The 27548-nt window shown below is 37.6% G+C and overlaps 1 protein-coding gene across 4 annotated transcripts in view; it reads right to left on the bottom strand.

Moving 5' to 3' along the window:
• Positions 1-5346: 5346 nt before the first annotated feature.
• The window catches only part of EVC2 (EvC ciliary complex subunit 2), a 78459-nt gene continuing 56257 nt past the window's right edge, over positions 5347-27548 (bottom strand). For all 4 annotated transcript variants that reach the window (XM_031048376.1, XM_031048374.1, XM_031048375.2 and 1 more), the window contains 7 exons: positions 27256-27378; positions 18604-18831; positions 16192-16406; positions 14675-14762; positions 8217-8410; positions 7235-7336; positions 5347-6772 (listed from right to left, as the gene is read on the bottom strand). In XM_031048376.1, coding sequence (XP_030904236.1) covers positions 6499-6772; positions 7235-7336; positions 8217-8410; positions 14675-14762; positions 16192-16406; positions 18604-18831; positions 27256-27378 — 1224 coding nt within the window. In that variant the 3' untranslated portion in view covers positions 5347-6498. The remainder of the gene's footprint in view (positions 6773-7234; positions 7337-8216; positions 8411-14674; positions 14763-16191; positions 16407-18603; positions 18832-27255; positions 27379-27548) is intronic.

Below are 27548 nucleotides of genomic sequence, written 5' to 3'. Positions count from 1 at the left end.
ACAAAGGCAGCAATACAATTATTCTCAGAATAAAGCAATTTTGTAATCTCATTTTATTCACTCACAGTCTAGGCTTGGTATCAGAAATTAACTTCCCTCTTAACAGCAACATGCAGGATGCTTTTAAAGATCAGCTCACGCTCTATTAATGTACAGCTCCTGCTTTGCACCAAAAGCCCCCAGGAAATCTGCTGAACCCATGGCTTTTCTGTGCCTGGGTTGGAGGCAGTCAGCTCATAAACCCTCTCTCTCCTCCAGTGCTCCACAACTCTGCTCCACAACCTTTTACTGAAACTTGCAAGATGTTCCATTTTTCCATGACCTGGAAGATGAAAGTCTTACTAAATTTGTATTCTAACTAAATATGTAAGCAATATTAGGACAGGAAACAAGCACACTGAAGATCAAAATTTAAAGGTGTTTAAACCTGCTAAATGAATGGTCTGAAGACAACAGATGATAATGTCATTAAAGATACATGGAGAGTATGGTGCTGAGAATGGCACAGATGTTGAATCAGAAACATGGTTAGCTATGCTACCCTCCTGTAAAAAACTGTGGGCAGTGGGAGAAACATTGAACAGGATTTATATGAATTTGATGAAATTTATCAGTATAGGAAAGACTCTTCTGAACACCTCAAATCTGCTGTACCTCTCTACAGCTGGTGGGATGGTGGGATTGCACATTAGCTGCAGGAGGGTAAGGGGGCTCTGAGTGGTACTGCTCTCAAAAAGCTTGGCCAGTGGCAGCTCACCAGCTATAACCACAAGGCTACTCAGTGTTCATCAAACCATCATTTAACCATACAACTAAAGGATTGTAATACTACTTCTACTACTGGCAATACTACTACTACTCATTATTACTTAATTATAATTTATTAATCCAATAATAATTTAATAATAAGAACTTACTGGGTTTGACCCAGTCAGGAAGCATCACAATCTCTAATGTAATAATTCTCTTGGAAAAGAAAGGGAGGTTTAAGAAGGAAACCCAGGATAAAGCAAGGACTTGAGCCCAATCTCCCAGCTTTTAGGATAGAAATACAACTTTTTCGCTGTTTCCTGTTGAAAAGCAGACATCAAAGAGACAAGTCTTTTCAGATGGAAACAAGTAACTTTTTCTGTGAGAAAAATGTATCACAATTTTGGAAAAAAACTACTGTGAAAAGAGCTGTTTTTATTAAAACTCTCACTGAATTACTCTGTTCCTTCTTGCCTGAGAAACTGAGAGCACAACAACATTTAGTCATTATAGAGCTGTAAAAAAATATTTTGAGAACATTTGCTCATTAGCAGAACAAATAACAGGCTCAAAATATTACAAGAATATGAAGCATTTATACTGTGTTAGTCTGCAGACCTAAACCAGTAAACATTCAGAGAGGTTCTAATTCCTGATACCTCCTCAATACCCTCCAAGATGTAAGGATGGCAAAAAGCAGAGATCCCTTTCAATAATGCAACCCTGAATTACCCAGTTTCTGTAGTACACAAAGAGCAGTGACAAACATACTTCTGTGTATGCAATACACGCAAAGGCCAATTTGCAGATACAGCAGAGATGGTAATTTCAAAGTGATGAAATACCAGTGATCAACAGCAAATAAATAAGAATCTGCAGGCAGACATGACCAGATTTAATCACTAGTGATGGTCAAGCTGTAAGCAGAGCAAAAATATATTGGGAAAACCTGACAAGCACTAATCCAGACTAATTTTCAGCTAATACAGACTTTGCACATCTATCCACTAAAAAATACTTCCTAATGGCCTTTCAATTTATGCTCCTGAAAGTAATATTTTACTCCTTGAACACCCTCCATATTTTTGTTGAGTTGAGTAACTACAAAACCATGTACATATTGTAACCTGATGTCATTCTCAGCTACTCAAATGCAAGGACCAATGCGCAAATGTAGCAAGTTCTGCGCTCATATTCTGAATGCTATTATGTCTGAGTATGATACTTACCATTTCAAACAGAAGTAGCTAAAATACACAGCTTCTCTTTTGCAGGTAGCTTCTCTAGCACAATTGAAGAAGATGCTCTAATGGAGGCTTTTTCAATCTACAATTCCCGTCCCTGAATGCATAACCTGCTCTCCAGAGGAATGTCTGAACCTTGAGGAAAACAAATTGCTTTCTGTCAGCATGACTCTCTAGCTTTTTGATACAGGTAAGGTGAGAAAAAATAACTAGGGGTTTTATATGCCAAGAGGCACAGACTGCTCAAATACAGAGAGGCATTATCAGTTCTCATTAAATGGACCATTTATATCACAGCTTGTCTGCAACACAAAGGCAAATAATAAGCACACTGTTGAGCCTCATTTGTTTTCTTGCTTTACTCCCTGTGAATGACAAGAAAACAACTGAATACAGAGCACTGAAGACCTGAATTGGTGGCCTTCACCAGCCATTTTGCAGAATAGGACTCAAATGGAGAAGCAGAAAGCAGCAAAGGCTGGATCCTACCTGGAGCACTCGACTAGGAGGGTAATATTCACCTGCATGATACTGATTGGTGGGTGCAAGTGTTCAGATGAACTCTCATAGAGCTCTCAACAGCCTGCGACAATATAGCTTTGGTAATTCAGTAACGGAAATAAGCTTTATGCTGGTACACCTGTATTTGCACCAGTTACATTAGCACAGCAGCAAAACGTTTTGTCACAGGGCAGAGGGGAACTGGGTCAGCTGAGTGAGTGAACTTGGTGCTTGGTGCTTCAAAAATCCTGCTGTCAATCTCTTGGGAAGCGAGAGCTGTTGATGAAAGGCAGTGTAATTATTGGCCAGGGGTTGTATTAAGATAACAACATAAAAAACTTAACATTCCCCAGAAGAAATAAAGGTATTAAAATAGCAGCTGAGCATATACAAGATAATAAAAGAAATCAGCATGATTTCCCCAGATTCAAATAAAGCAGACAAGTATTTTGCAGAATTGACCTTATTAAAGAGACATTGTCACTTGAAAAGTTAATTCAAAACCATTACAGCAATCAGTGAACATGAAGTTACCCATTAAACATAACAATCCCATAAAAATATCAACCCTTTCTCTTCCATTTTTACATTTTTCATTAGTGAAGTGGCAGGTCCACTTTGAATCTTTTAAATAAAAGCTTGATCTTAAACAACTGAGCGAGTAACACTTTGCATGCTAATCCAGCATCTGTATCTCTGGTATGCAAAGCCAGAAATATGGCAATTAGAATAAATAATCTTTTAAAATCTGCTCTTTCTAAAGGGAACTATGCAGGCTTCACACTTATTATCTATGACACTGTGTTTTTTTGTTTCAACTCTACAAGATGTAGCAAAAAACTTCATTATTCAGATTGATTAGACTTCACTAAATACATTCATGAGGAAACTACAGCATACAATGTGAACAACAGGATCCTAGTTATGACACAGCAGAAAATCTAGTGAATAATTACTTACCCCATTGCAGTTAGTTGCACAGGCCCCAAAGCACACAGATACTAATTCTGTTTAAATCTATGGACACTGAGGGCCTTGAAAATATTAAACATTCCAATAAGTGCCCATTTAATCGTAAAAGGGCTGAAGTATCTTAAAATAATTTACTGGGTCTTTATATGGCACTAGCATTTTGTCTCCTGCCAAAGAGTTTTTAGCTTTGACAGACACTACATGGTCCTGCATAAGGGATCACACCAGGTGCAGAAAGCTGGGCCAATGATAATGCCAAGGACCCTATGCACTATTAATAAGCCTCCTAAAAATCCTGAACCAGGAGCTCGGGTTGTGCCCAGGCAGTGCCCTAGGCACAAGGGATGTGCTGGCCAGGGCCTGCAGGCTGCAACATTACTTAAGCTTATGTTGAAGAAATGATAACAAAAAGCTACAGTTTATTTCCCAGTGTGGAGATTAATTTCTTCAATAAATTATACCATTGCCAGTAAGACAATTTTTACTGTGTGGATTAAAGCATTATGGCCCAAGGACTGTTATCTTTGCTTGTTCTTTGTATGTTTTGGCTCTTGGTCAACAGCTTCAGGTTGAGGGGAGACAACAGCTGTAATGGAGATGGGAGTTCATTGTCAACAGTCAGGGACAAGATGAGAAGTAATAAACTTACAGGGGAACACAATTAAATGTGGGATTAGAGGGTCCTCTATTTCCAGTAGTTTCAAACTCAGTAAAATGCATTATATAGCCAGATAGAAATCAGTAAGAAAACTGCTAAACAAGTGAGGTATTTCTTTGAAATCCCAATTCTATAATGAGCATGATATTAGCATCCTTACCAGATTCTTTTATCCTTTTAATTTCACCGTATCTTTTTAAAATAAGAGGTTCAACCAGGCTGCAAGGTGTCCCTATGTGATGCTGATTTAATGAGAATGAAGAACAGTTTGTCCCATATAGATAACGTTAGGAATCCTGAACTGCACAGAACAGCTGGCCCTCCTATGTCCTCTGAATGACTCAAAACAGAAGTCAACTCTGTACTGAAGTGGGCTATTACCTATGTAGTACTTCTTTTATGAGGCACAAGACATTTTAAGATCTGGACATTTCTTTGAGTATGTATTGAATGATATGAAACTGATTCATAGCAGGGCATGACTTTCCCTCCTAGAGTAGTTACAATCTGAGCTGCTTCGAATCTGTGATGAGGGGTGTGTGAGTTACAGATTAATCTTTTAGTATTAGACATACAGATTATCTGCTAAGGATAATAAACTGATATTGCAACCGGTATTCAGCTTTTGCATTGTATTATTGTAACTGATTAAAGCTACTGGTACCAATATTTTATCTTTGATCAGTGCTGTCATTTCCCTTTCCTATTATAACAGCCTAGAGTTCAGGCTTGCAAAGAAATCTCAAGAGACTCACATTCAAGAGAGGGTTCTTCAGCATTCAATTACTCCTTGCAGCCCTGACCACAGCTCAGGTTTTCCTACTGGCTTTTGTTGCACAGAGCCAAACCCCTTTCTGAAACACCCCAGTCTCCTCCTGTTCAGCTCTGACCTAGCCCCACGATAGGACAGACTCTACTTTTACCCACCCATGCTTGGGAACAACATACAAGACACATTAAAACATAGTGATTCTGAACTCCCACAATGCTGACAGACTCTTCATTCTGTGAGAGCAATGACTTCCAAGAAAAGACTGAAGAATGCAATAAAAAAATAACTGGGATTATTGGGCTAATTACTGCATACATTTTCTAATGCTAACAGCTATATGAAACACTGCTTGTCGTTTATTGTGGGATGAATGTTTAAACTTGTCAAGAGAAGTGGGGCAAAAATACATGGTTTTTCCACTTGGGATAGATGCCAACTGCACACACACATATATTGTAACATTTTAATTTTTAAAATGAAATTGGCATACTATTAATACAAAGACACAGGAATGCCATACATGAAAAATTGCAAAATATATGATCATAGCACCCTCAGAGAGACTCAAAGAGAGTCAAAAAACCCCTCCAAGCAGACTTGATCAAAATGAAATATTATACACATTTCTTTTAATTAGCCTTTTCCTGTATTTTGGTTTTATATGTACAGGCTTCTTTCTGTCAACAGAGAGGCTTTAAAATGAATGCTTTTGAAATGTAAAATATTCTCATTGATTTAGAGAAATCCAGAAACAAGAACTTCAAAAAATACCCACCTAAAATTGTGACAGTTGGCAGCACTGCAATAAAAAAAGCTTGTGAAAGTTCTCCATGCCCATTTACATTTTCCCCTTTTCTACTAAGCAAGTGTGATGCTATTTCACCAAAAAGAAAAAAAAAAGACTGCAACAGGTTGCAAATATTTAACACAGTTTTGAACTGTAGCCACATTCACAGCTCAACTGAAGTAAATTTAGAAACAAGAGTGAAAAACTGAAGTTTCTCCAGGATGCAAGGCCAAGTACATATGTACATGCTGAAGAGCTGGACTACCAGCTAACACGAAAGAACAGAGACCACAGAAGTAACATTCAAAGCCTATTAAGAACACATTAAACAGTACATTAGCTAGAATAGCAGAAAGTCAGTGAACAGAGGACTTGTGGGTCATCCACTTCATCTCTTCATGTCATCTGCTATACCACAGCTTATTACAAGAATATATAAATACAAAAATAGTGATTCAGTACTTACTTTGAGTAATAAATAACTTTTCTATATAACTTGTAAAAGTACAACTACAATAAAATCAGTGCAAAAATGGTCAAAATGTACCGAAGGAACACAGAGTGTTGCCTGCCCACATGTGCGTCATAAAACACCCATATTTCACCTACTGCATCATATACTGACAAGAATAAAAAATGCACAATGTACACTGCTAACTGCGCCATTCTACACTGCAGCTATTTACAATGTCAGATACATGAGATTATAGCAATGCACGTGTTATTTGAAGTGCACTCTTCTTTCTTTCTCATTATTTTATGGAATTTTAAATAACTCCCTCTTTCCCTGTTGATAGTCTGAAGGGAAGTTGTCCTATGAGTCCATATTTGCATGAGAAGCCTTTTTGGAATTAAGAAAGTTCTTTTTCTTTTTCCTTGGAGAATTGTGCAAAGGAAGAATTGGATCACTGGGCCCACGGAACAAAAATACCTTCTCCCCTGTGTCTAATAGCTCTATGGATTCAACAGTTGCAGTGTTCAAAGAAGCAGGTGGATCAGACTGTTCCATAGCAGGTTGTGTAGGTGAACATCCAAGATGAATGAATGGTGCTTTTTCCAAGAGGGCAAGTTGTTTCTTCCTTATCAAGCTACATTAATTAAAAAAAAAAAAGAAAAAAAAAGAAAATTTAGGAAAAAAAAGCATAACTTCTTGTGTCATATCTTCACATGGAAGTGGTGACTTTGGAAGCTAAAGAAAATAGGATTTCAACTGACAGAATTGTAATTTCCATTCAAATCCCAAATAAATCACATACTGTTTTATGAGATACAAAATTGCATAAGGAAAGTTAGCCTTATAATAAATAAGCATACAGAAGATGGACAGTGCATATGAAAAATACGTGAGCTTTGTAGATATGTACAGAAAAATCTTTTTAGGCATTTACTATTACTGTTTATTATGTGCAAATATGCCCTAGGAAACAGAAACAGCAGAAAGGTGACAGAAAATGTGTATTTATGAACTTATTTTCTGATTTCTAACAGATAAGAGAGAAAACTTGGAGACTAAATGGTTTATTTTATGTTTATTCCTGTTTTCTCCTTACCTGTCTTTTCTCTTGTTTAGAGAAGGGAATTTTTCCAAACTTTTGTTTATCAGGTCTTGCCTTAATTTGTTCTCCAGTGTTTGCCACAACTCTTGGCTCTTCCTGAAGGAGTAGGAAATGAAAAAATTCCCAGTAGCATACATATCTCCAAATAAACACTTTCATCCCCTTTCTAATTTTAGCTACTAAACCCACGACAGTAATACCATGAGTACAGTCAGTAAGAGCATTCAAGTATTTGCTTACCGCCCTGCTACAAATAATTTAAATCAGCTGAGATCACACCTCAGGGCATGGTCCCAAGGACCCTTATCTGTTCCTTGACAACTCACGTTTGACAACTAGAGGGACCGATGCCACAACATCTGCTTTTCTCCCCTTCCCATGTCATGACAAGGAGTTACGAGAGAGCATCTGAGAGCACCTCCATGTTAGCTGCACAGCTAATGGAGATAAAATGAAGGGATAAAGGCTTTGGGGGATGAACCTTCTCTGTGAGTAGAAGGAAAACCAGTGACCACTTGAGACTTCTATACTGAACTACAAAGGGGCAAGGTTTAAACTTTTATTATTAGAAAGAAGGACCTCCTTTATATCTTTAGGAGTGCTATACTCCTGAAATCAGGTGTGCTGGAATATTATAAATACAAAATGCTGGAAGAAAATTATTTTCATAAACTCCAATTAAAGTAAAGAGAAAGAAAACGATCAGAACTAGATTTATACATCTATAAAACAACCACTTAACTCCAAAAGTCATAAAATGTATTACCTTTTTGTCAAACAATTTATTACAGTTTAAATATTTCATAAACTAATGTAGCACTTTCAAAGTATTTTTACACCACAAAAGTATTTCAAAAGGAAACTTATGCATCTGTGAGTTTTAATATTGCTGTCAATCTGCTTGTCCAGCAAACATACACATATGCAAAGCAATAATCTTTACTTGCACTGGTCTACCAAAAAATATCATGCTTACCTTTTCTTACAGCTGTCAGAGTCATCTGTGTTACTGTCACTTTCAGCAACACCATCTGAGTATTTATTGATGGAATCAAGGACAGAAATAATCTCACTTTGTGAGCTGGAGGGCAGCAACAAATTCAGGACCCTGTGCAACATCCTCATTGGTCCCCGTGTCAGTTTAGCCAAATAACCTGCCAGGCGAAGCTCCTAGAGGATCAGTGAATAGAAGAAAGATAGATTTAGCATTGAAAATAAAAGAATTATTCATTATAGAAACAAAAAATATTATGTTAGTGGCAACAATTTTGGTGTCAAGTGGGCACAGTCCCATGACCAATGTTTCTGCCCATAAATATTTTGATTGTCCATTTCATTCTGGATAAAGTAAATGTCAGTGTTAAAAAACCAGCTGATCTTAGTGTATGTGCATAGGGCATATACTTGATGCCCTTCAGTCTGAAAAAACACAATGCAACCATAACCTAGCATGTAAGGTTTAGGTAATTTATGGCTTATGAAGAAATGCTTTCAAGGTAGTAATGAAGCTATATAGCATTCCCTGCTTTGCAAAATTAAGGGATTAAAAATAGCCTCTGAAACCGAATGACAACATTTATATGTTGCCAGGGCTGAGCACTTCATTGTGCAGCCTCTCTTAACACAAGATTCTGTGATAAACTCAAAGAACAGCTTATAATAACATTTGTTAAGAGGGGAAAGAAAAATCTGGTTTTGTTTTGGTGTTTGGGGTTTATTTTTTTCCAAATGTCCTCTCTTTTTTGCCCAAGGTCAGTGATAGACCATATTAACATAGTGCTCAAATTCAAATGTAGTTGTTCCCTAGACAACCAGCCCCATTTCCCCCTCCAAACACCAAAATCCTGTTGTTTTCTGCTCTGCTGTCAAAACTACTGTGTCTCCAGGGCTGTTTCTGCAGACACCTCATGTCTGTACAACAAATATGAAAAGTCTCCAATGTATTGAGAATTACATGGAAAGAAAACAGTTGAGCAAAATAAAACAAGTTAAATTCCTCAAAGGATGCCAGAGAAAAAGCTGTTGTAGTCTATTCAAACCATCCACATATCTTAGGTAGCTGAAGTTAGGTAAGATGTGCCAAATGTTTGAGATGACTCATGACAGCCGAGTCACCTCTGCTCTGTAGACATTCCTATAAACTTGATGAGGAGATGACTACAAAGCCCATGTCACATAAAAAACCTGTAAGGTCCCACCATGCTTGAAGACAGTCAATTTCTTTGTCCACAATGGATTCAAAATGTCACAGTAAATATTTGAACTCTGTCTCTTGCTTTGCATGACCAATTTCCAGAGTAACAAATGCACCCATGAGATGCCTATATTAAATCACTCTTTTCTTTTGCAAGAAGGCATTTTACCAAAAGGATGTCCTATAAAGGACAAATCTTTTTGCTAAATCCACGTAAAAACAAACAAAGCAATCACTCCCAATGCAGTCCTAATGCAAATTTTGATGGCCGAAAAATAAAAACACGTAACTATTCTCCAAGCAGAGAACTCTCCAAAACGCAGGAAAAATAGCCACGTCCCCAAAGCTTCCCAGGTTTTACAGTGTTCTTGTTATAAGTTTTCCATGGAAACTACTGAGATACTAAAATGAACAAGACAAAATCCTAATATTGAGGAGAAATTAGCAAATTAATGTAGTATCTAAAACGTCCAATATCTTCACCCTAAACGGGAACTAAAGTTAGGTAAAAGAGATTTCTGTTTTGGCTTAGAGAAGGAAAGGGTTTGATTATTCTCTGGAGAAGAATGTAAATAAGAGCTTTAATCTTAATACAGACACATAATTTTAAATTCTATAGTTGTAGACAGACTGAGTTGTACTTTTAGTCTTTAAAAACTGTTCTTCTAGAAACTTACAAAAAACACATTAAGTGAGAATAAAAATTACACATCTCTGTGACTTATTCTGCCCTTTTCGGCTAAATGGTTTCAGGACCTGTAAGTCAGTAATTTATACACAGATGACTTCAGTACCGCTTTAAAAAGTTTCCTCCACTCTGACCCTTACCTTTCCACATCAACTGTGATTTGGGAACTGAAAGGGAATCCTTAATGCTTTTCTAACACAGCAGAATTCACAATTAAGTAATCCTGCCAGGTGCCACAATGCTGTCACCAGTACCAAAAGTGGCACAGGAGCCCAACATCTAACATATGTATGGCCAAGGTAGTGCGGATGTGTGAACATGTACCAGCAGTGAGGAGCACTTCCAGATGCTCACAGCTATTCAGAACAGCTTGCAGAACTGGGAAGAAGTGAATGTGCATGTAAGTACAGCAATGGTCAACCAGTCAGACCAAAAGCACTCCAGTGTGGGGTGACTTTGATTCTTCAGGTATATTATATGGTCAAAATAAAACCAGGAAAGAATTGTAGTTTACACACAGCAGAATTACTTTTAAGTATATGGACTGAGCGATGTGAATTTCAACAACTAATGGCAGAATCAGTGAACTCAATCTGTGCTGCGTTTCAAGCTTACTGTGCTGTTTCCACATGACATTCTGCATGCATCATCTGCTGTCTCCAGAATGAAACTGGTGTACCTGGGACTATATTATGAGCTTATTTAAAAGAAACTTCTCAGGCAGAGGCTTATGATCCTGAACTGAGTATCATTCAAGCAAATCTCTTATTGACCTAGATCTACCTTGATAAGGATAAGCTGAAACATGAAATGTAGGAAAGTAAAAATTACCTGGTTTTCCAGAGAGGGCTGCATGCATAGTTCTGAAAACTAGTCTAAAAGAGGAAAGTCCTCTTAAAAGAAACGAATGAGTGCAAGATACAGAGATACAATAGCTATAGCTTCCTAATGCTTGCCAATGTACTGTGTTCCATAATTTATAAGAAAATGAGGGAGGAGGGAAGATTTAAAAATCTATTTCCGTATCGCACACAGGATAAGCACGTCCAAAAGCAGGAACATGCTGCACTCTAAGCCTTAATAAATTAGTCTTCTCTAAGCACATACTTCTTTACAGTTAAGAATACTGAGGTTTGGAATTATAGCTGGACTTACACTTGCGGAGAACAGATGTTTTGTATATCTGCAGGGTAAATATGCATGTGTTTTACGGAATTTCAATAAGTTATGTCCCAAAATATCCCTGGGCTACACTTTATGTGAATAAACACAAACCCCCCAATGGTATATATAATGATATCTAATGCATTTTTACACAAATTAATTACTTCTTCAGGGAATCTTATGAACAAAACACAAAGCAGTCCCCCAAGTATACACTGAACAGTGAGTGCAGTTTTTCAACTGCAGTGAAGTGACAGTGATGCTTTTTAATATCTGTCTTCAAGATATCAACATTTATAATTATCAAAGGTCACTGTTTACCTGCTAGGGTGGTAAGAGGAGTGGATACTGTGGAAATTATGACATTTTCAGTTTATGTAGTCTGCAAAGCAATGATTTTAACCTCTCAATTTGCAGAATACATGCTATTCTGTTCAGAAGCTCTTTCACAATGCATCTATGACCAAGAAACTTAACAACCATCACAGAAGACAATTAAATTGCTGTAATCCAAGAGAAAATAGGCAGCAATCTGGTGCACCACTTAGACACATATGTCTATGGGGCTAGATGGGATCCCTCCAAGGGCACTGAGGTGCTCCCTGAGCAACTTCCAATCATCTATCAGCAGTCCTGGCTGCTGGGAAGATCACAGTTGACTGGAGGTTAGCATTCATCTTAACATGGCACAAATCTTGAATTCATGCCTTTATGACGGAGGTAGATTCTGAGGCTCTAGCAGAGACATCCAAGCTCAAGAGCAGCAGAAAAACATTTCACAACATCCTTTGCAAGATAAGAACTCTTCTGCTGAGCAACTGGCTTGTTACATGCATCTTCTTCCAATGCTTCTATACCGAAGAGTACGGCAAGATAAGAACCACAGTATGAGATTAATGCAGTCTTCATTCTCTCTTTTAAGAGTTCCCACTTAGTATTGACTGGTTTTGCAACCTATATTTGCTAAAGAAACACTGTACATGGTCTCTCCAATTAGTCCAAGATTGCAAGGCAATAGCAGATTTAGAAGTATTGAAATTAAACTACGAAAATGTACTCAGTAGCGCTAATCTGGAGGAGTTGGTCTGTGCTGTTAAAGCCTTTATAATGGCCAGGGATGCAGCATATTTTGTCAGATAAATATACAATGAACTATGAAAAAAACCCCTAATCCCAACAAACAGTAAAAGAAGAATTCAAAAGACTACAGCCAACCAAGACCTTTGACTTAAGCCATACTAGTACAGAGAAAGATCAGCAAAGCCCAAAGGACCTTTCAAAGCGTTTTCAATTTTTCTATCTGCTATAATGCTTATTTTACACAGATGTGGAACAGAGTTTATTTTATCTAAGACTTAACTTCTATTTATCATATTCAGCATGTACCTGAAGCACTGTATGTTTCAGCAAAATATTCACAGAAGCCTCCATAACTGTTTCACAAAAAAAAAAGAGAAGGAACATTGAACAGGGCAAAACATCATCATTTCTCCCAGGAAAAAAGTTCTGGCATCTTGAGGTATTAGACAAATGCAACTAAAAATGGGTAAAATAAAGTCTCTCATTTAATACTGCCTATGAAAAGTGTTATAGCTGTCACAGCCCACATCACCATTCCAAAACTGAATGAATAATGAAAGTAGTGGGTGATCATTTTACGTAAGTTATTTTAAAGAAGCATAAATGAATACACATAAAGTTTAAAGTTATAAAGAAATAAAGATTAAAACTCACCATCATATGATTATTTACATCATAAATACCATATAACCTTATCAAGGTTATGATAAATATCACCTTATCAAAGGCCTGCAGCAGAAATTTTTAGCAGTGTCAGCAGGATGCAGTGAAATCCCAGTAAAAGGAGCTCTATGCACAGTAGGTCATTGGGGGGCAGAAAACAGTGGGAAGAAACTAAAGGCTGGAACAGAATTCAGCAGCTCCTGAGAGCCATATCTGCCTACAATATCCCAAACTGTCAAGGCTGACAGGATAGCGAGCCAGTTTGAAAAAAAAAACAAACAGTTGCAACAGGAGGTGGGGGGAAATCAAAGAGGAAAATAATAATACTAATAATACTAAACACACATGCACCCTGCCCCTAAACTCTACAGTAATACAGAGCTTGGATTTAAAACTGGAAGGCTGGTAACGCTGGTCATGACCTCTTCAGCAAATACCTCCAACTGTAACACTGCAAGACACACCAGAATGTGCTTTTGATGTTTCTATTATTATGCCTGGAGGATAAGATGCTGCGGAAAGCGTTAAGACAAAGTCTGAATTCCCACTCTATCTGATTCAACTGATTAGCACAGAATGAGATCTTCTATTCAGGGACAGAGCCTTAGCCATAAGGCTGCCAGATATTCAGAGGTAAGGAAGGACTCACAAAAGGACTCTACTCTGAATGGAGCCTGAGTGTCCCCATGAGAGGCAGACTGAAGGGATTATCATCCTCCAGTGAACTTTAAGAGACTGTGATGCAAATTCCTTACCTAAATCAGAGTACTGGTCTGAAAACATGTGCTACCTTCCAGGTGAATACCCTAACACATTAAAAATACATGGGAGTCTCATTCCAACTCTTCATGAGAGCAGCTGACTTAAAAGAGACATCTAACTCGGGAGATGACAGAGTTCACAAAACTGAGCAGAAACAAGCTAAGGCACAGGAAAAGCTGAAAGACCCTTAGTCTAAGCGGTTCTTTCCTTGGCCTGCTGACCTCTGAAGCTCTGAATTTATGATTCATGTGACTGCAACCACACTTGTTCCTGAGAGGAAAGATGCTTGGATGCAAAAAGCTTCAACACTGAGTCTCTTTTCTGACACCAGCGACATATCTCAACCAAGGCCTGCAGGTAACACTTGAGGACAGCAGTGATTCATTTTTAATGCCTTTTGTGGGACTGACAGGCAGCCAACACCTGAAGAGGTAAAACTCTTCTAAAAAATGCTTTGAGTAATGATATCAGAAAACCAGCAGTCCTTCTGTCTTTCAGTTTTGTAACACAATCAATGCAACCATTCCTGATAAAAACCTAAACAAATCCCTTGTCCTGTTACATGAAAATCAGACTGTGTATCTATCTGTAAACCAGAAACTCGGGCAATTTATTTCTCTACAGAATGAAATGCAACAGGAGAACACCCTGAAATGAGTTTTAAGTGAATAAAAAGAAATATAACTCAGTAAAATTCAAAAGGCTGAAAGCAGGTCAGCATTGAGTGAAAGATAATACAGACCGCTAACCACAGAACCAGTAGCCGCTATTAGCAGATAGTCACTCCAAATACACTTGTAACACTTCCCAAAAAAGAAGAAAAGCTTATTTTCAGATACAGCCTTAATTTAAACTTAGAAGCTTTGCTCAATTTCATGCTTACCTGACTATAAAGTGCCAATAATGCATCCATTTCTATACTTTCCAGGAGATCTTCAAGCACCACGCAATTCCATTGCTCATCTCTCAAGCTGAAGTGAAAGACAGAATTAATATTGAAGCCTTCCCAGGTGCAATAACTGTATTACAGAAAACAATATCTGAAAGTCATCCATTCAGGAAGCATGAGTTCCTGTCAGCAAGGCTGGGTGAGCAGCATAACTTCTAAAATAAGCCAACTTCTGTTCCCTTCTTCCCTGAGCCACCAAACAAACATGACAGCGGAATCTAAGGCTATGCTCTTGCATGCAATTCACATCCAGAATCACTTCAATGTGACACGATTCAGCCTGTCCCCATCCTCTTTAAATTTTATCACCGCAGTTGTGGATTTTTTTATTGCTGGAATATAATAGTAAACAGCTAATTCCCTCACTAGTGGTGGGTTCTTTTTTGTTTCTGGACCTAACCATGAAGCCATCCTCGTGTCAATTGGCAAAAGTACAAAACTTGTTTCTTCCATTAAGTTTCCAGGTAAACAGGAAAGGCTAGTTGCTGTTTCTTTGAAGGCATCACTGAGAGATCTCTACAGTAGCATCCACAAATCAGAAACCTATTTGCTCTTCTAGTGACTCTTCACTTCTGCAAGCTAAGAGTCATTAATTTACACTGAGTAGAGCTCCAGCATGTTCAGAATTGAAACAGACTTACGAGCACTGTAACTCCACTCAAAGCCTCTCAAAACCATTTTAAATATATCAGTCATTTCACAGAAATTCCTCTTTGTAATGAAAAACACCCTCTCAGGATCATACACGTATCTTGAAATGTGGTAGGCTTTTAATACTGTACAATACACATAGAAATGTAATACCCAACTCCTGTAACCCTATTGAAGGCAACACAATACTTTGCAATTTTGTACATTACCACCCACTTTTGCTAGGCAACCTTCATGACTAGACAGATATTTCTATACACCTTTTTTTTGGTCACTGATACCTTTACATAAAAATTGGCTAGGGAAAAGTGAAATTGAGCCTGTCTCTGAAGAAGAGTTTATATATGCTATCAAAAATGATAGTGTGACAGGGAATTCAGTCTACAGTATGACAGTTGAGATGGAAATTTAATTTAAATCATCTCAGTTACTTCCCTTGATCCCTGCATATCAGGTTGCATTGAAGTCCCTACCTATCTTCTTTGGAGACAAAGGAACAGGACTGAAATTCTTCTCCTCCTTGCTGCGATGGAGTATTATTATTTTCCCACTATCTCCATCAGGAAATGGTGATTGCCATGCAACACAGCATAATCTCTACATAACTAGGTTCTTATTATTTCATGTTTCTTATTTTAATATTCCCAAGATGCCTCAGTTATGCTCTGGGCTAGATCACAAAAATGCACTGTTCAAACAAATGTATAGTCCCTCCCCGACAGCAGATCATTTAGCCTGCTGTTTGTAATACCTTATGGTCTATAAGGACTGCTTATAGAACCTGAGACCAAAGGACTTACCTTTGCTGATGCAGATTTATAAATTGCCTGCATTTATTCATAGCCTGTCTTAGCAGAACTGTCACCTGTCTGTCTGCATTTGTTTCCACAGCTTCACTTGAAAGTCCCAATCCATCCAGAGTCCACCTCTGCCTATTCATTAGATGGTGCTGCTGCTGAGCTGACTCCTTATGCAACATCTCATACTCCAGCTTCCTGTCAAGTTCTTCAATCTCCTAGAGGTTGAAAAGACGTAAGGATAAAAAGTTGTAATTTAAACTGGAAGAGCGAATTTCATTTGGAGACAATAAAAAAGATGGTATCAAAATTTCTGATATTACTTTATTAATTTCTCATTTTACCCATCCACTTGCAGTCATTACAGTTTCAAATTCATTGCATGGCTTCAGCAGACATGACTTGCAGACCAGGAATATCAGAACAATGCCAAAAGATGTGATTCAATTTTCACTGTGTTAAAGATCACTGCCCTCTGAAACCTTCCACCGTAGAGGACATCTACAAAGTACACTACCAGCATGGCTCAGATTCAAACAAAAGAATGGCACCATTAGAATTCATCTATAAGCTGCATAAAGCCTTTGAGAAGAGCTTGAGAAACTCAGTCTGAGTTAAATCTGAAGTATTTAGTTATACTGAATAAACAGCTAATATCAATGAGGTTTTTTGTGAAAAGACAGTAATTCACATTTAGTGTGATAAAATTAGGGTTAAAATACTATGCTCTTTGGGTTAAACACCGAAGTCTTAAGTGGACTTTATCCCTCAGGACGAAGATCTTTCTTTGGTCAAACTAGCCATCAGAAGGGAAGTTTCACAGTCCAGTTTTCCAACATCACTGTTGTCTGATCTGAACCTTTAAGTTTCTTAGTATCTCAGTGCCCTAGTTCTCAACCTGTATCTTGGAGAAAATGCTGAATTTTGATCTATTCCTCCATCCCCTCAGCTCTATTCAGACTACAGATTCACTGGAGCACAGCATCTTTAATTAAGTGTCTGTTTCCTGGTCAGCAAGATTTGACATTAGCGCTTAGATCCAACACCAAAATTGGTTATTAACTTGTTATCTCTTAAGGGGATGAAGAAAACTCACATATAGCCACATGTGTTTGTTTCACTGATCGGCAAAGCTATCACTGATGTTGTCAGCATTACGGCATCCTCTGTAATCTGATGCATTTATTTTAAAGCAACAGGTGTTAAAATTTGCCACCTAGTTGGATAAAGGAATTAGACAAAACCACAGCAAGAGAAAGAGGTTTCATCACCAGGAAACAGCCCCTGCAATCCAAGCCTAACAGGTTCTTTAAACAATGCCTAAAATATTTTTTCCTCCAAAATAGGTCCTAAATCAGTTCATGCACACTGGATAAAAAATCCAGTGTTAGCTACTCCAGGTCTTTCTTCAATCCCTCCTTCTTTTTTTCTTCATCTGTTCAAGGACAGACAACTTAAAAACAACCTCTTCTAAGAGCCCCCTTACAGTTACTGCATAAAAGGCAATAATTTCAGATTAAATTATTTTTTTATACTCCGTCTACATAGAATTTCACTATTTTCTACAGATTTTATACAATTTTAAGCAAAGCTGGAATCATATAAGCATTCTAACTGCCATGCAAAGAGAAACGCTGTAGAGATGAAAGCATTAAAATTTAACCAGGAGTTTTCACAGCAATAGCTATCTAATGATGCCCTCTAGCAAAGAGGTTTTGCTCTTAAAAACCCATTTTGTCGGTTCTACTCCAGTGCTCTCGCAAGCCTCACTTGGATGATTGCTAACAGCAGATTTAAAAAAAAAATAAAAATCCTTATGAATACAAAGCACTAAATTATTAAAAAAGGTTCAGAAAACTGGCACACAAAGAGTACATAATAAATATGATGAAGGGAGGAGGCCTTTCCAAAGTTTCTGCTATTTAAACTGTGTAAGTGTGCTTGGAGAGAGACAGATGCGGGTAGGAGGCTGTATATATAATCTTAAAAAGCTCAATGACTTAAGCATATCATGTAGTTATGGATTTTACCATAAGGATAGCAGTATAACATGGTCAGCTCTGTAACAAAGTCATGACAATTTACACACTATCCCAGTCATGACTCACAATCATTTCCCAGTTATCTTCCATGCAATCAATAAGTTGCTAATAATAATTAGCCATCAAAATACACTGTAGATCTCTGGATGCAATTATAATAAAAATAAATCATAATGATACACAGTCTTTCTTGGCTCTACTACTGTTCTCATTATTCCTTTAACTGTGTGCATTAAAGCACATAATCACACAAATTAAATACTGGACAACCAGGAGCTGCAAATCAGCACAGCTAAATCAAAATCAACTAAGCTACTGTGATAGCTGCTGTCTTCTGAAAGGAATTTTTCCTTTTCACGACTTGATTACTTACAGGGTTGTGTGCTTCTAAAATCTGAATACATTCCAGTTTTGACAGGGCTTTTGACGTGCTCAGTTGTTCAAAAAGCAAAGCTTGCACACTTATGATAGCAGTATACAGCTCCAACATTTTGGATTTTTTAACAGTCTTCCGAAAGGCTAAAGCAGCAATATACTCTCCGAGTTTATTTTCCAGATCGCGCAGCTGACACTGTTTCTCAAGCAGTAACTCGCGCTTAACCTAAAAAATACCAAAGCACAAAAGGTAACAAGGTTAACAGAAAACCTCATGAAAACCTCATGATGCATGCCCATGGTTTTATTAGTCTGTAATTAACAAGCAGGTTAAAGCATTGAAGAAATCAATTCTGTTATCTTACAATATAATACATTGTTTTAAAAAGTGCTTTTGACTTTAAATCCCAAGATTTTACCGTGTTTAAGTAATAAATATTACAGTATGGTCAGATGTTTCAAAGAGATCAGGCCTTATATTTTAGGGTACTCACAATTCTAATATTAAATACAAACCTAAAATAGAGGGGCTATATGATTTTTAATATAAGTAAAAATTAAAAATACAAATAAACCTATGCTTATATAAGTAGCTGGTTAAATGGGAAGATAAAATACATCCCTGTTTTAGCAAAACCACAAAATTTATAGGAAGACTTTAATTACTATCAATTTGGTAATAAATACTGACCAACGAAATTCAACTTACTATTCTTTGAACAAATAACCAAAAATCTTCTTATGTAAAACAAAGTTAAACTGTAAATCAAAAGTAATGGATTTCAAATAAGATTAAAAATGAATCGAATGGACATCAAACAGGATTAAATCAACATGATTTAACTCAGTATCTATGTTGCTGCCACACATCTAATGGGACATCCACAGAAACTATCCAAGGGTGAAAGGCAAAGACAGCATGTGCAAGCACATGCACAAATGCAAGGTGATTGATGAGCTTTCGATGCTATAGCACTGACATCCATAGTCAGTGATACTGCCACTTTAACCATTTTTCTACAGCACAGTGTGTACTGCACCCACCTGCAATTACCCTCTTTTACATGCTTCCATTTAAGCTTGTCATTTTAAGTCAAAAGCAAAGGAAAAGTACTTATCTGTATGTTTTGTATCCTACAAAATGTGTTTCCAGTGCCATATAGGTATGGATGTCTAAGTTAGACCCTGATGGCCATGCTGCATATCTAACACTTGGGTAGCTGAATCCTCAAAGACAGGAAATAATTATCAGTTTAATTTTATTCTCTCTACCTTTATTATCCACATGGCCCCAAAAGCTGGACTGTGAAAGAGAGAAGACACAGAGAGAGCAAGCACATCCAACCACTGGCACAAGTTGCTCAGAGACGGTGTGGCTGCCCCATAGCTGGAAGTGTTCAAGGCCAAGCTGGATGGTGCTTTAAGCAACCCGGTCTAGTGTAGAGTGTCCCTGACCATGGCAGGGGGACTGAAACTCAGTGAACTTTGAAGTTCCTTCCAATACAAACTATTTTATGATTATAAGAGAGCTCCAACTCCACTATTTGGTGTTGGTATCAACTACAGCTTTTCACAGTGGACTTAGAATAAGAGTGCAGGGTTTTTCCTCACTACCTCTAAATTCTTTTTTGGCCCTGATGAATCTCATCTGATAGGTTTCACAGCATACAAAAAAATTCTCAGAAATCAGCATTTTCCAGTATTTTGTATTTTAACAGCAACAAGTTTACTATCACTGTGGCATCTGAGCACAGATACTCCCATTTGCATTCTACAGAAAAGTATTTATCTCATGAAGTTTGGGCCCTGTCTTAAATAACAGGCAGAGATCTGTTCTTTAAACACAGAATATTTGTATTTAATTGAGATACCTATATAGTTAATACCTTAGCAAGGCAGGCATCCTGTGGTATACCTTTATACATGCAGAATTCACCTGTCTACAGTTTTGCAAGTCAATAAAATAAGAATAAAGACCTGCAAGCATGAACTACACCACTGTAACAGGTCAACTGGAGTCTTTATATATTGTATCTTCCCATTGGCAAAAGACCTGATTTTGCCCCTCAGAGTATCTCTGCACAAATGGCGACAGTATGTACTCAAAACATTGAAAACTTATTAGCTTTCTGTTCATGCTAATCAGAATTACACATTATTGACTCCATTAATGATGAGCCTTAAAGGAGCATTTAAGGAGACCTCCACCAAATTTTTAGACCTATAAGATGATAAATATGTAACATGATATGCATGAATTTTCTCTGGAAATTTTGGTAAGACACCTGCTAAAAGCAATTACATATCATACAAATTCTATTATCCAGTAGATACAGCTAAATTTAAAATGTGATTTGGAACCAAATATACTTGTGATAGTCTCATGCTCATGTAATATTCCCCAAAGTCTACATTATATCACCTGGAATGTCCTCGAACGCAATGGAAGAAAGGTAACCTTCAGGAAATATTTCCCCCTAGTGTGAATTAAACCAATTACAAGACAAGAGTAAGAAATCATCGTACAGACACAAACTGGAGGCAAGATTCATTTTCTTGATATTTTTAACAAACCTCCATCATAAAAGACAGTCGCTGTCTTTCAACATTACGGCTGATATAACAAATTGATCTTGAATAATGCAGGTGCGTGACACTGAATAATAAGTAAGCATATGGGTTACTAATAAACATCTAGGATTTTTGAGTTAAGAGGAGAACTCAACCTGGGGATTGTATTGGAAATACAGTAACCAAAATCCTGAACACTAGGCTGTTATTTTTGAACATGCTAGGCAGTGACTGAAGAGCAGAAGAGATGGCCAAAAATGGGAGTCCATGGGAAAAGAGCCAAGATGCCTTCCAGTACTTGTTCAAAAAGAACCCAGAAATACTGATTGTTTGTTTCTCTGTTTCAGTTCTCAGTAGGTAAAAATGTCAATAATAAATGATTATGATGATGATGATATTTTTATACATATCTTATGCATTCTTTGCAGGTAGGCAAGAAATCAATTAAAGAGAATTTGAGGCCACCTGTTTTCCTAAAAACAAAACTTGTTTTTTAGCAAAAAGCAAGTGACTTTAGCATCTCCCATTTAAACTTCCACTTCAGTAGCTGAGAGGCATTCAAAAGTGTAGGCTGTACTCTGGCAGCACTGACAGGAACCCAAAGATAAAAACTTCTGCAGAACATAGAATCACAGAATTATAGAATAGTTAGGGTTGGAAAGGACCTTAAGATTACCTAGTTCCAACCCCCCTGCCATGGGCAGGGACACCTCACACTAAGCCATATCACCCAAGGCTTTGTCCAACCTGGCCTTGAACACTGCCAGGGATGGAGAATTCACTACCTCCCTGAGCAACCCATTCCAGTGCCTCACCACCCTAACAGTAAAGAACTTCTTCCTTATAACCAATCTAAACATCCCCTGTTTAAGTTTTAACCCATTACCCCTTGTCCTATCACTACAGTCCCTAATGACTAGTCCCTCTCCAGCATTCTTGTAGGCTCTCTTCAGATACTGGAAGGCTGCTATGAGGTCTCCACGCAGCCTTCTCCAGGCTGAACAGCCCCAACTTTCTGAGCCTGTCTTCATACGGGAGGTACTCCACCCCCTCATCATCCTCATGGCCCTCCTCTGGACTTGTTCCAACATTTCCATGTCCTTTCTATGTTGAGGACACCAGAACTGCACACAACACTCCAAAATCCTGCAAGTCATGACTTTGATATAGATTGCACAAGACAGCCAAGCCCACCCTAACTCACGGTTTTCTTGTGGAGTTTGGCAGTTTGTTCTGGTTTATGGTCTACTGTGAGGTGGCCCTGCCCATGGCAGGGGGGTTGGAACTAGATGATCTTAAGGTCCTTTCCAACCCTAACTATTGTATGATTCTGTGATTTTCAAAATCCCAAGTGTTACTTCAACATATTCTTATAAACCAGTGATGTAAGACTAAGACCTAGAACTAAGCCTATTCCACACCTCAGAGCCAAGGCAAATATTTCAAACAAAAAGTAAATAATAAAAAAAAAAATCTTTCTTCAGAAAAAAAATCTTTCTTAAAAAGCCTGTGCACAAATAATATTCACATTTTTGTTCTGAAAGGCACGTTGAATTAATTGTTATACTACTGATCACTGTGACAATGTTCTCAAAAGCAACTGGCAATTTTCAGAGCTGTATTGTCAGACTGTCCAATTTTTTAAGGTCTCAGTTGTGAAGTTTCCATTTACTTGCCTCCATCCCTCTCTTCATCAGTGGAAGTTGTTCCCCTTTTAGGGGAGAAATAGCTTCTTAAAGAAGGCAAGGAATTTATATCTGATTCGGCCATTCACTCAATACTTAGCTAACAACAGTTGCTGTCTAGTGAGATGCTCAGGGAGATTCATCACTACAGCAGACATCACTTTAAGAGGCAAGATATGTTAGGAAAGAACCAGGTTGGACAACTAATGCCATAAGCCACCTTTCAAAACTTTGGCAATGTTGAGTTTTGATTTGACTTAAAAGCAGGAAAATGAAGATGGATGAGAACAACCAATTTTTTGTTGCAAGAGACTAAATGATTTATATTATGATTTTTATCACAATAGCATCTATTCAAGGAACGGGGGGGTGGGAAGGGGAGAGGAAATTTAAGCAGACCTACCTCACTAGAAGTTTCCAAAAAGACTAATGCTTTAGAGTCTATGTGATGCTCACTATTCAATGTATTATGGCAGCTTCTTAACTAATAAGAATATTGCAACACTACCAGCTTGAATGAGTTGTGACAACATGCACACACCGAGAGCTCATCCCTCTTTTCTTCCAGCTTTTATTTATATGCCTAAGATACTGCCTACCAAAATACATATTTTTACAAGATCTCAAAAAAGGGGAAAATATGTGCTTGAGGTATGATTTTTTTTATAAGACAGAAAATTAGTAAGTAGTATCTGAAGGCTGCCTTTGTGGTTTAGGAACAGGAAGTGCTCCAAACCTCTGAAAATGTGGAAAAGAAAATTACACAGAAATGTTTTGACAGGTGTGTGCACACAACTGAATTTAAAGTTCAGCTTCAGTTTAAGCTTCTTCACAGGAGGCTCTGTTTCAGACACAAGGATTTTAAATGAATTATACATATTTGAAATCTGGGGATAGATGAATGAATAATGAATCCATGAATGAGTAAATGAGTGATCACCTTTAGCGTGAGTTTGAACCCATTAAAATGAATAATGAATAAGGATGGTAATGCAGTATGGCAACTCAAGTTCACTTATAAGGAGACACAAAATGTGTATTTTAATTGCATCTAAATTAAAAGGCAAGAGATGCCACTGATGAAAGAAACACACTTTTGTCAACCCCTTAAATACAGGGATTTTATATATGTTCAGTATATCCCATGAATCATAAGATTTATGGTGCAAACTGAGAAACCAGATACTATTTCCATATTACTATGCATGTAGCCATGTGTTAAGCATGCTCAAAGACAAGGGATTTGAAGAAAGGCTCAGACAGTTGGGATTGTTCAGCCTGCACAAGAGAAGGCTCCAGGGTATCCTTACTGAAGCTTTTCAGTACATAAAAGTGGGCTTGTAAGAAAAATGAAGTCAAACTTTTTTGTTGTGACAGGACAAGACGTAATGGTTTTAAACAGAAAGAGGATATAAGGAAGACATTAGTTTATGATAAGGACGTTGGAGCACTGAAACAGGTTTCCTAGAGAGGTGGCAGATGATCCATCCCTGGAAACATTCAAGGTCAGGTTGGACAGGGCTCTGAACAACCTGAACTGATGATGTCCCTGCTCATTGCAGGAGGGGTTGGACTAGATGACCTATAAAGGTCCTTCCAACCTGAAGTATTCTATGATTCTATGGGAATGATGTTCAGCTTTTTCATTCAGCATCTATCCAACATTACACAGTAAAGTAACTGCTTGTAACCAAATAAAATGTTGCATTATTCAACTGGTACTACTATCCCTAAGCACCCAAGTTGCTTCTGCCTCTTGTCAGCTTTGAAATCACAGCTCTGCAAACAGAAATACATTTGTGAAAATCAAAGCTTGCAAGTAGATCTGACTTCAGTGTGACACAGAAAGCAATTTCAGTAGAAGCTGGATCAAATATTGATTACAAAGTAAATTATAAACTAGTTATAAACAAATATACTCTGGCCATTCTTGAAGCCTTTTATTATACCAGAGGACTGTAGTACACTACTTGGTATCATACTATTTGACATACAGTGTCAGACTACTTTGGTGATAGTGAATCCACTTTCATAGGTCTGAACATTTGCTGCTGATTCCACCTGAAACATCCAAACTACACAAAAAAATTGCCAGTGCTGTAAATGCACTGTGATTAGTCCATTGCTTTAAAACAGACTTTTAAATTATGTATTTAGTTCACACTGATTGCTAACTAGTGCTGTCTCAGTCCTATATACTATAAATAAAGGGAATAATCTGAAAATATACTTGTTTACCTATAACCTTAAGTCACTTCTCAAGTAAATATTATTATTGGGTTTTATAAGCCCAGCAAAGAAAATAGACTGAAGAATGAGGTGTTGAGGGCTGGAACTAGATGAGCTTTAAGGTCCCTTCCAACCCAAACCATTCTAAGATTCTGTGATTTCATGAATGTCACTATTTTTACCATTCTGTTTCTTCTGAGATAAGTTAACTGCTATTTCAGAAAGGAAGAGCTACTTCCTCACACATAACCATAAACAGAATCATAGAACAGTTAGAGTTGGGAAGGACCTTAAGATCATCTACTTCCAAACCCCCTGCCATGGGCAGGGGCACCTCACACTAAACCGTGTCACCCAAGGCTCTGTCCGTCCTGGCCTTGAACACTGCCAGGGATGGAGCATTCACAACTTCCCTGGGTAACCCATTCCAGTGCCTCACCACCTTTACAGTAAAGAACTTCCTCCTTATATCCAATCTAAACATCCCCTGTTTAAGTTTTAACCCTTTACCCCTTGTCCTATCACTAAATAAGACAACTCAAACCAGCTATGAAACACAAAAGAAGTAAATATCTGGTTTTGAAGATTTTCACAGTGAGGTCAATGATTCTCGCAGAGGCTCCAAAATAAGGCATCAAACTACCTGCCATGGCCTCCAAGCTCATCACGTCCTATGAGTTGTTCTCTGCTGTGCCTGTTTTACAGTGTCACAAAACACATACTGCTGCTGCTTTCATAAGCATTAGCTGGAAACCATTTTACAGCCATCCTGTAAATGGATAGAACTCATGACAGTGTATGAAGTCCGCAGCAGTGAAAGCAGGCGAAATAGAGCAGAGCTGTACTACTCCATTGTTCTTCTTCCCTGCTGGAACTGGCTGTGCAACTTCAGATGGTTAATTCTGAGGAAGACCTTAGAAGTGTTCATATTAATGCAAAATTTAGAAGTGTTAAGATTAAGGTAAGAAACTCTAACAGCAAAAGAAAGAAACTCTGCTTCTGTGATCAACATGGGGTTAACTGCAATGCTTCTGTGTCCTAACTATATCGTGTGAACTAACAATTTTCCTTAATAGTTTAGATTCCTTACTTGGAAAAGCACAAAGCATCTGGCTTTTTTCGCAGCTATACAATGCGAACAACAGGTATGCCAGGTGGTACATATAAAACTGAAACAATGAGGCTTAGAGAAGCTAACCTGCCAATTTTAAAACAAGAGTCTAACAAAAATGTAGGGCAATATTCATACCAAATATGTATTCAGTACTTCTTGTTACAAAATTTAAAAAAATCTAAATTTTGGAGGTTAGGGCATAAAAAGCATAGGAAAGAGGTGTAAAACCAGATTTTTTTTCCAATTTGGTACTAAAATTGATACTGCAATCATTTGTGAAACTACTTTTTATCTAGTAGTGTCACCTGCTTATTCTGCATAGTTCTTATAGCTGTGCACCACCTATGTCTAACACAGTTACCATTGCAACATTCCCCCAATATAGAAAAGTAGAATTACCCATATTTTACAAGTGGAAAAGAGAAGGAGAGAAAGGTTAAAGAACACAAGACCTCATGGAACATCTGCTGGCACAGAAGGAATAATATTCCAAAATTCCATATTGGCATTGGCCCCACTCATTCCTTGAGGATTAACTATATACCGGGGCTGGTGAGCCTTTTAGAAGATAGATACCTACCACAGTCAAGCTCTCTTTCAATAAGTTCTATACAAATAAACTCAGCCCCTATGCAAGAAGTCTTTGATCTAAGAACCCATTTCAGGCTTTTCAGTAGCATTAGGAGACATTAAAGAACTAAGTCTTGCTCAACGAAGTATGTAGTGAAGCATCTTCCATGTTTTGAAAGCCTAATTAGGAAAGCCACAGGATCTCTGGGAATTATGCAATCGTGCATGTGCCAAGTCCCAGAATCACTGGAAGAAAAAAAGGTGACACATGAAATCAGCTCTGTAACTAAGGCGGAAAAGTTAAACCAAAGTCAAATCTCTTAAACTTGAAATACAACACCTTTATAAAAGCAGGCAAGAGTAGAGGTATGCATTATGCCACCACACCATATGCCTTTTTATCTGGTTCTTATTCACACTGATAGAAAACTGACAGCCATTAATTACTAGAGACTGCTTTAGTAATGTAGAAGACACTTACCTTATTCAAATTTTCATCTTTCACAGAGTCTTCATAAATGAAAATTTTGTCCTGTAAAGACTTCTTCAAAATATCCATCTTATTTCTATTCCTGGATCCATTTTTTTTCACTTTAGAATGCGACTGTAAGTAGATGAGTACGAAATGCTTTATTTGTAAGAAGTATATGAGGATGCTAACATTATTACTTGCTATTATTGACAGATCCACCTATTAATGATACACATGGCAAGGATGACATTCACTGAGAAAATATTTCTGAAATGAAGTTGCTGCCCTATTCATTCAGAAGA

This window comes from Melopsittacus undulatus, chromosome 7 (assembly GCF_012275295.1).
Source record: "Melopsittacus undulatus isolate bMelUnd1 chromosome 7, bMelUnd1.mat.Z, whole genome shotgun sequence".
Classification (NCBI taxonomy): Eukaryota; Metazoa; Chordata; class Aves; order Psittaciformes; family Psittaculidae; genus Melopsittacus; species Melopsittacus undulatus.
This window is presented reverse-complemented; position numbering and strand designations above follow the sequence as displayed.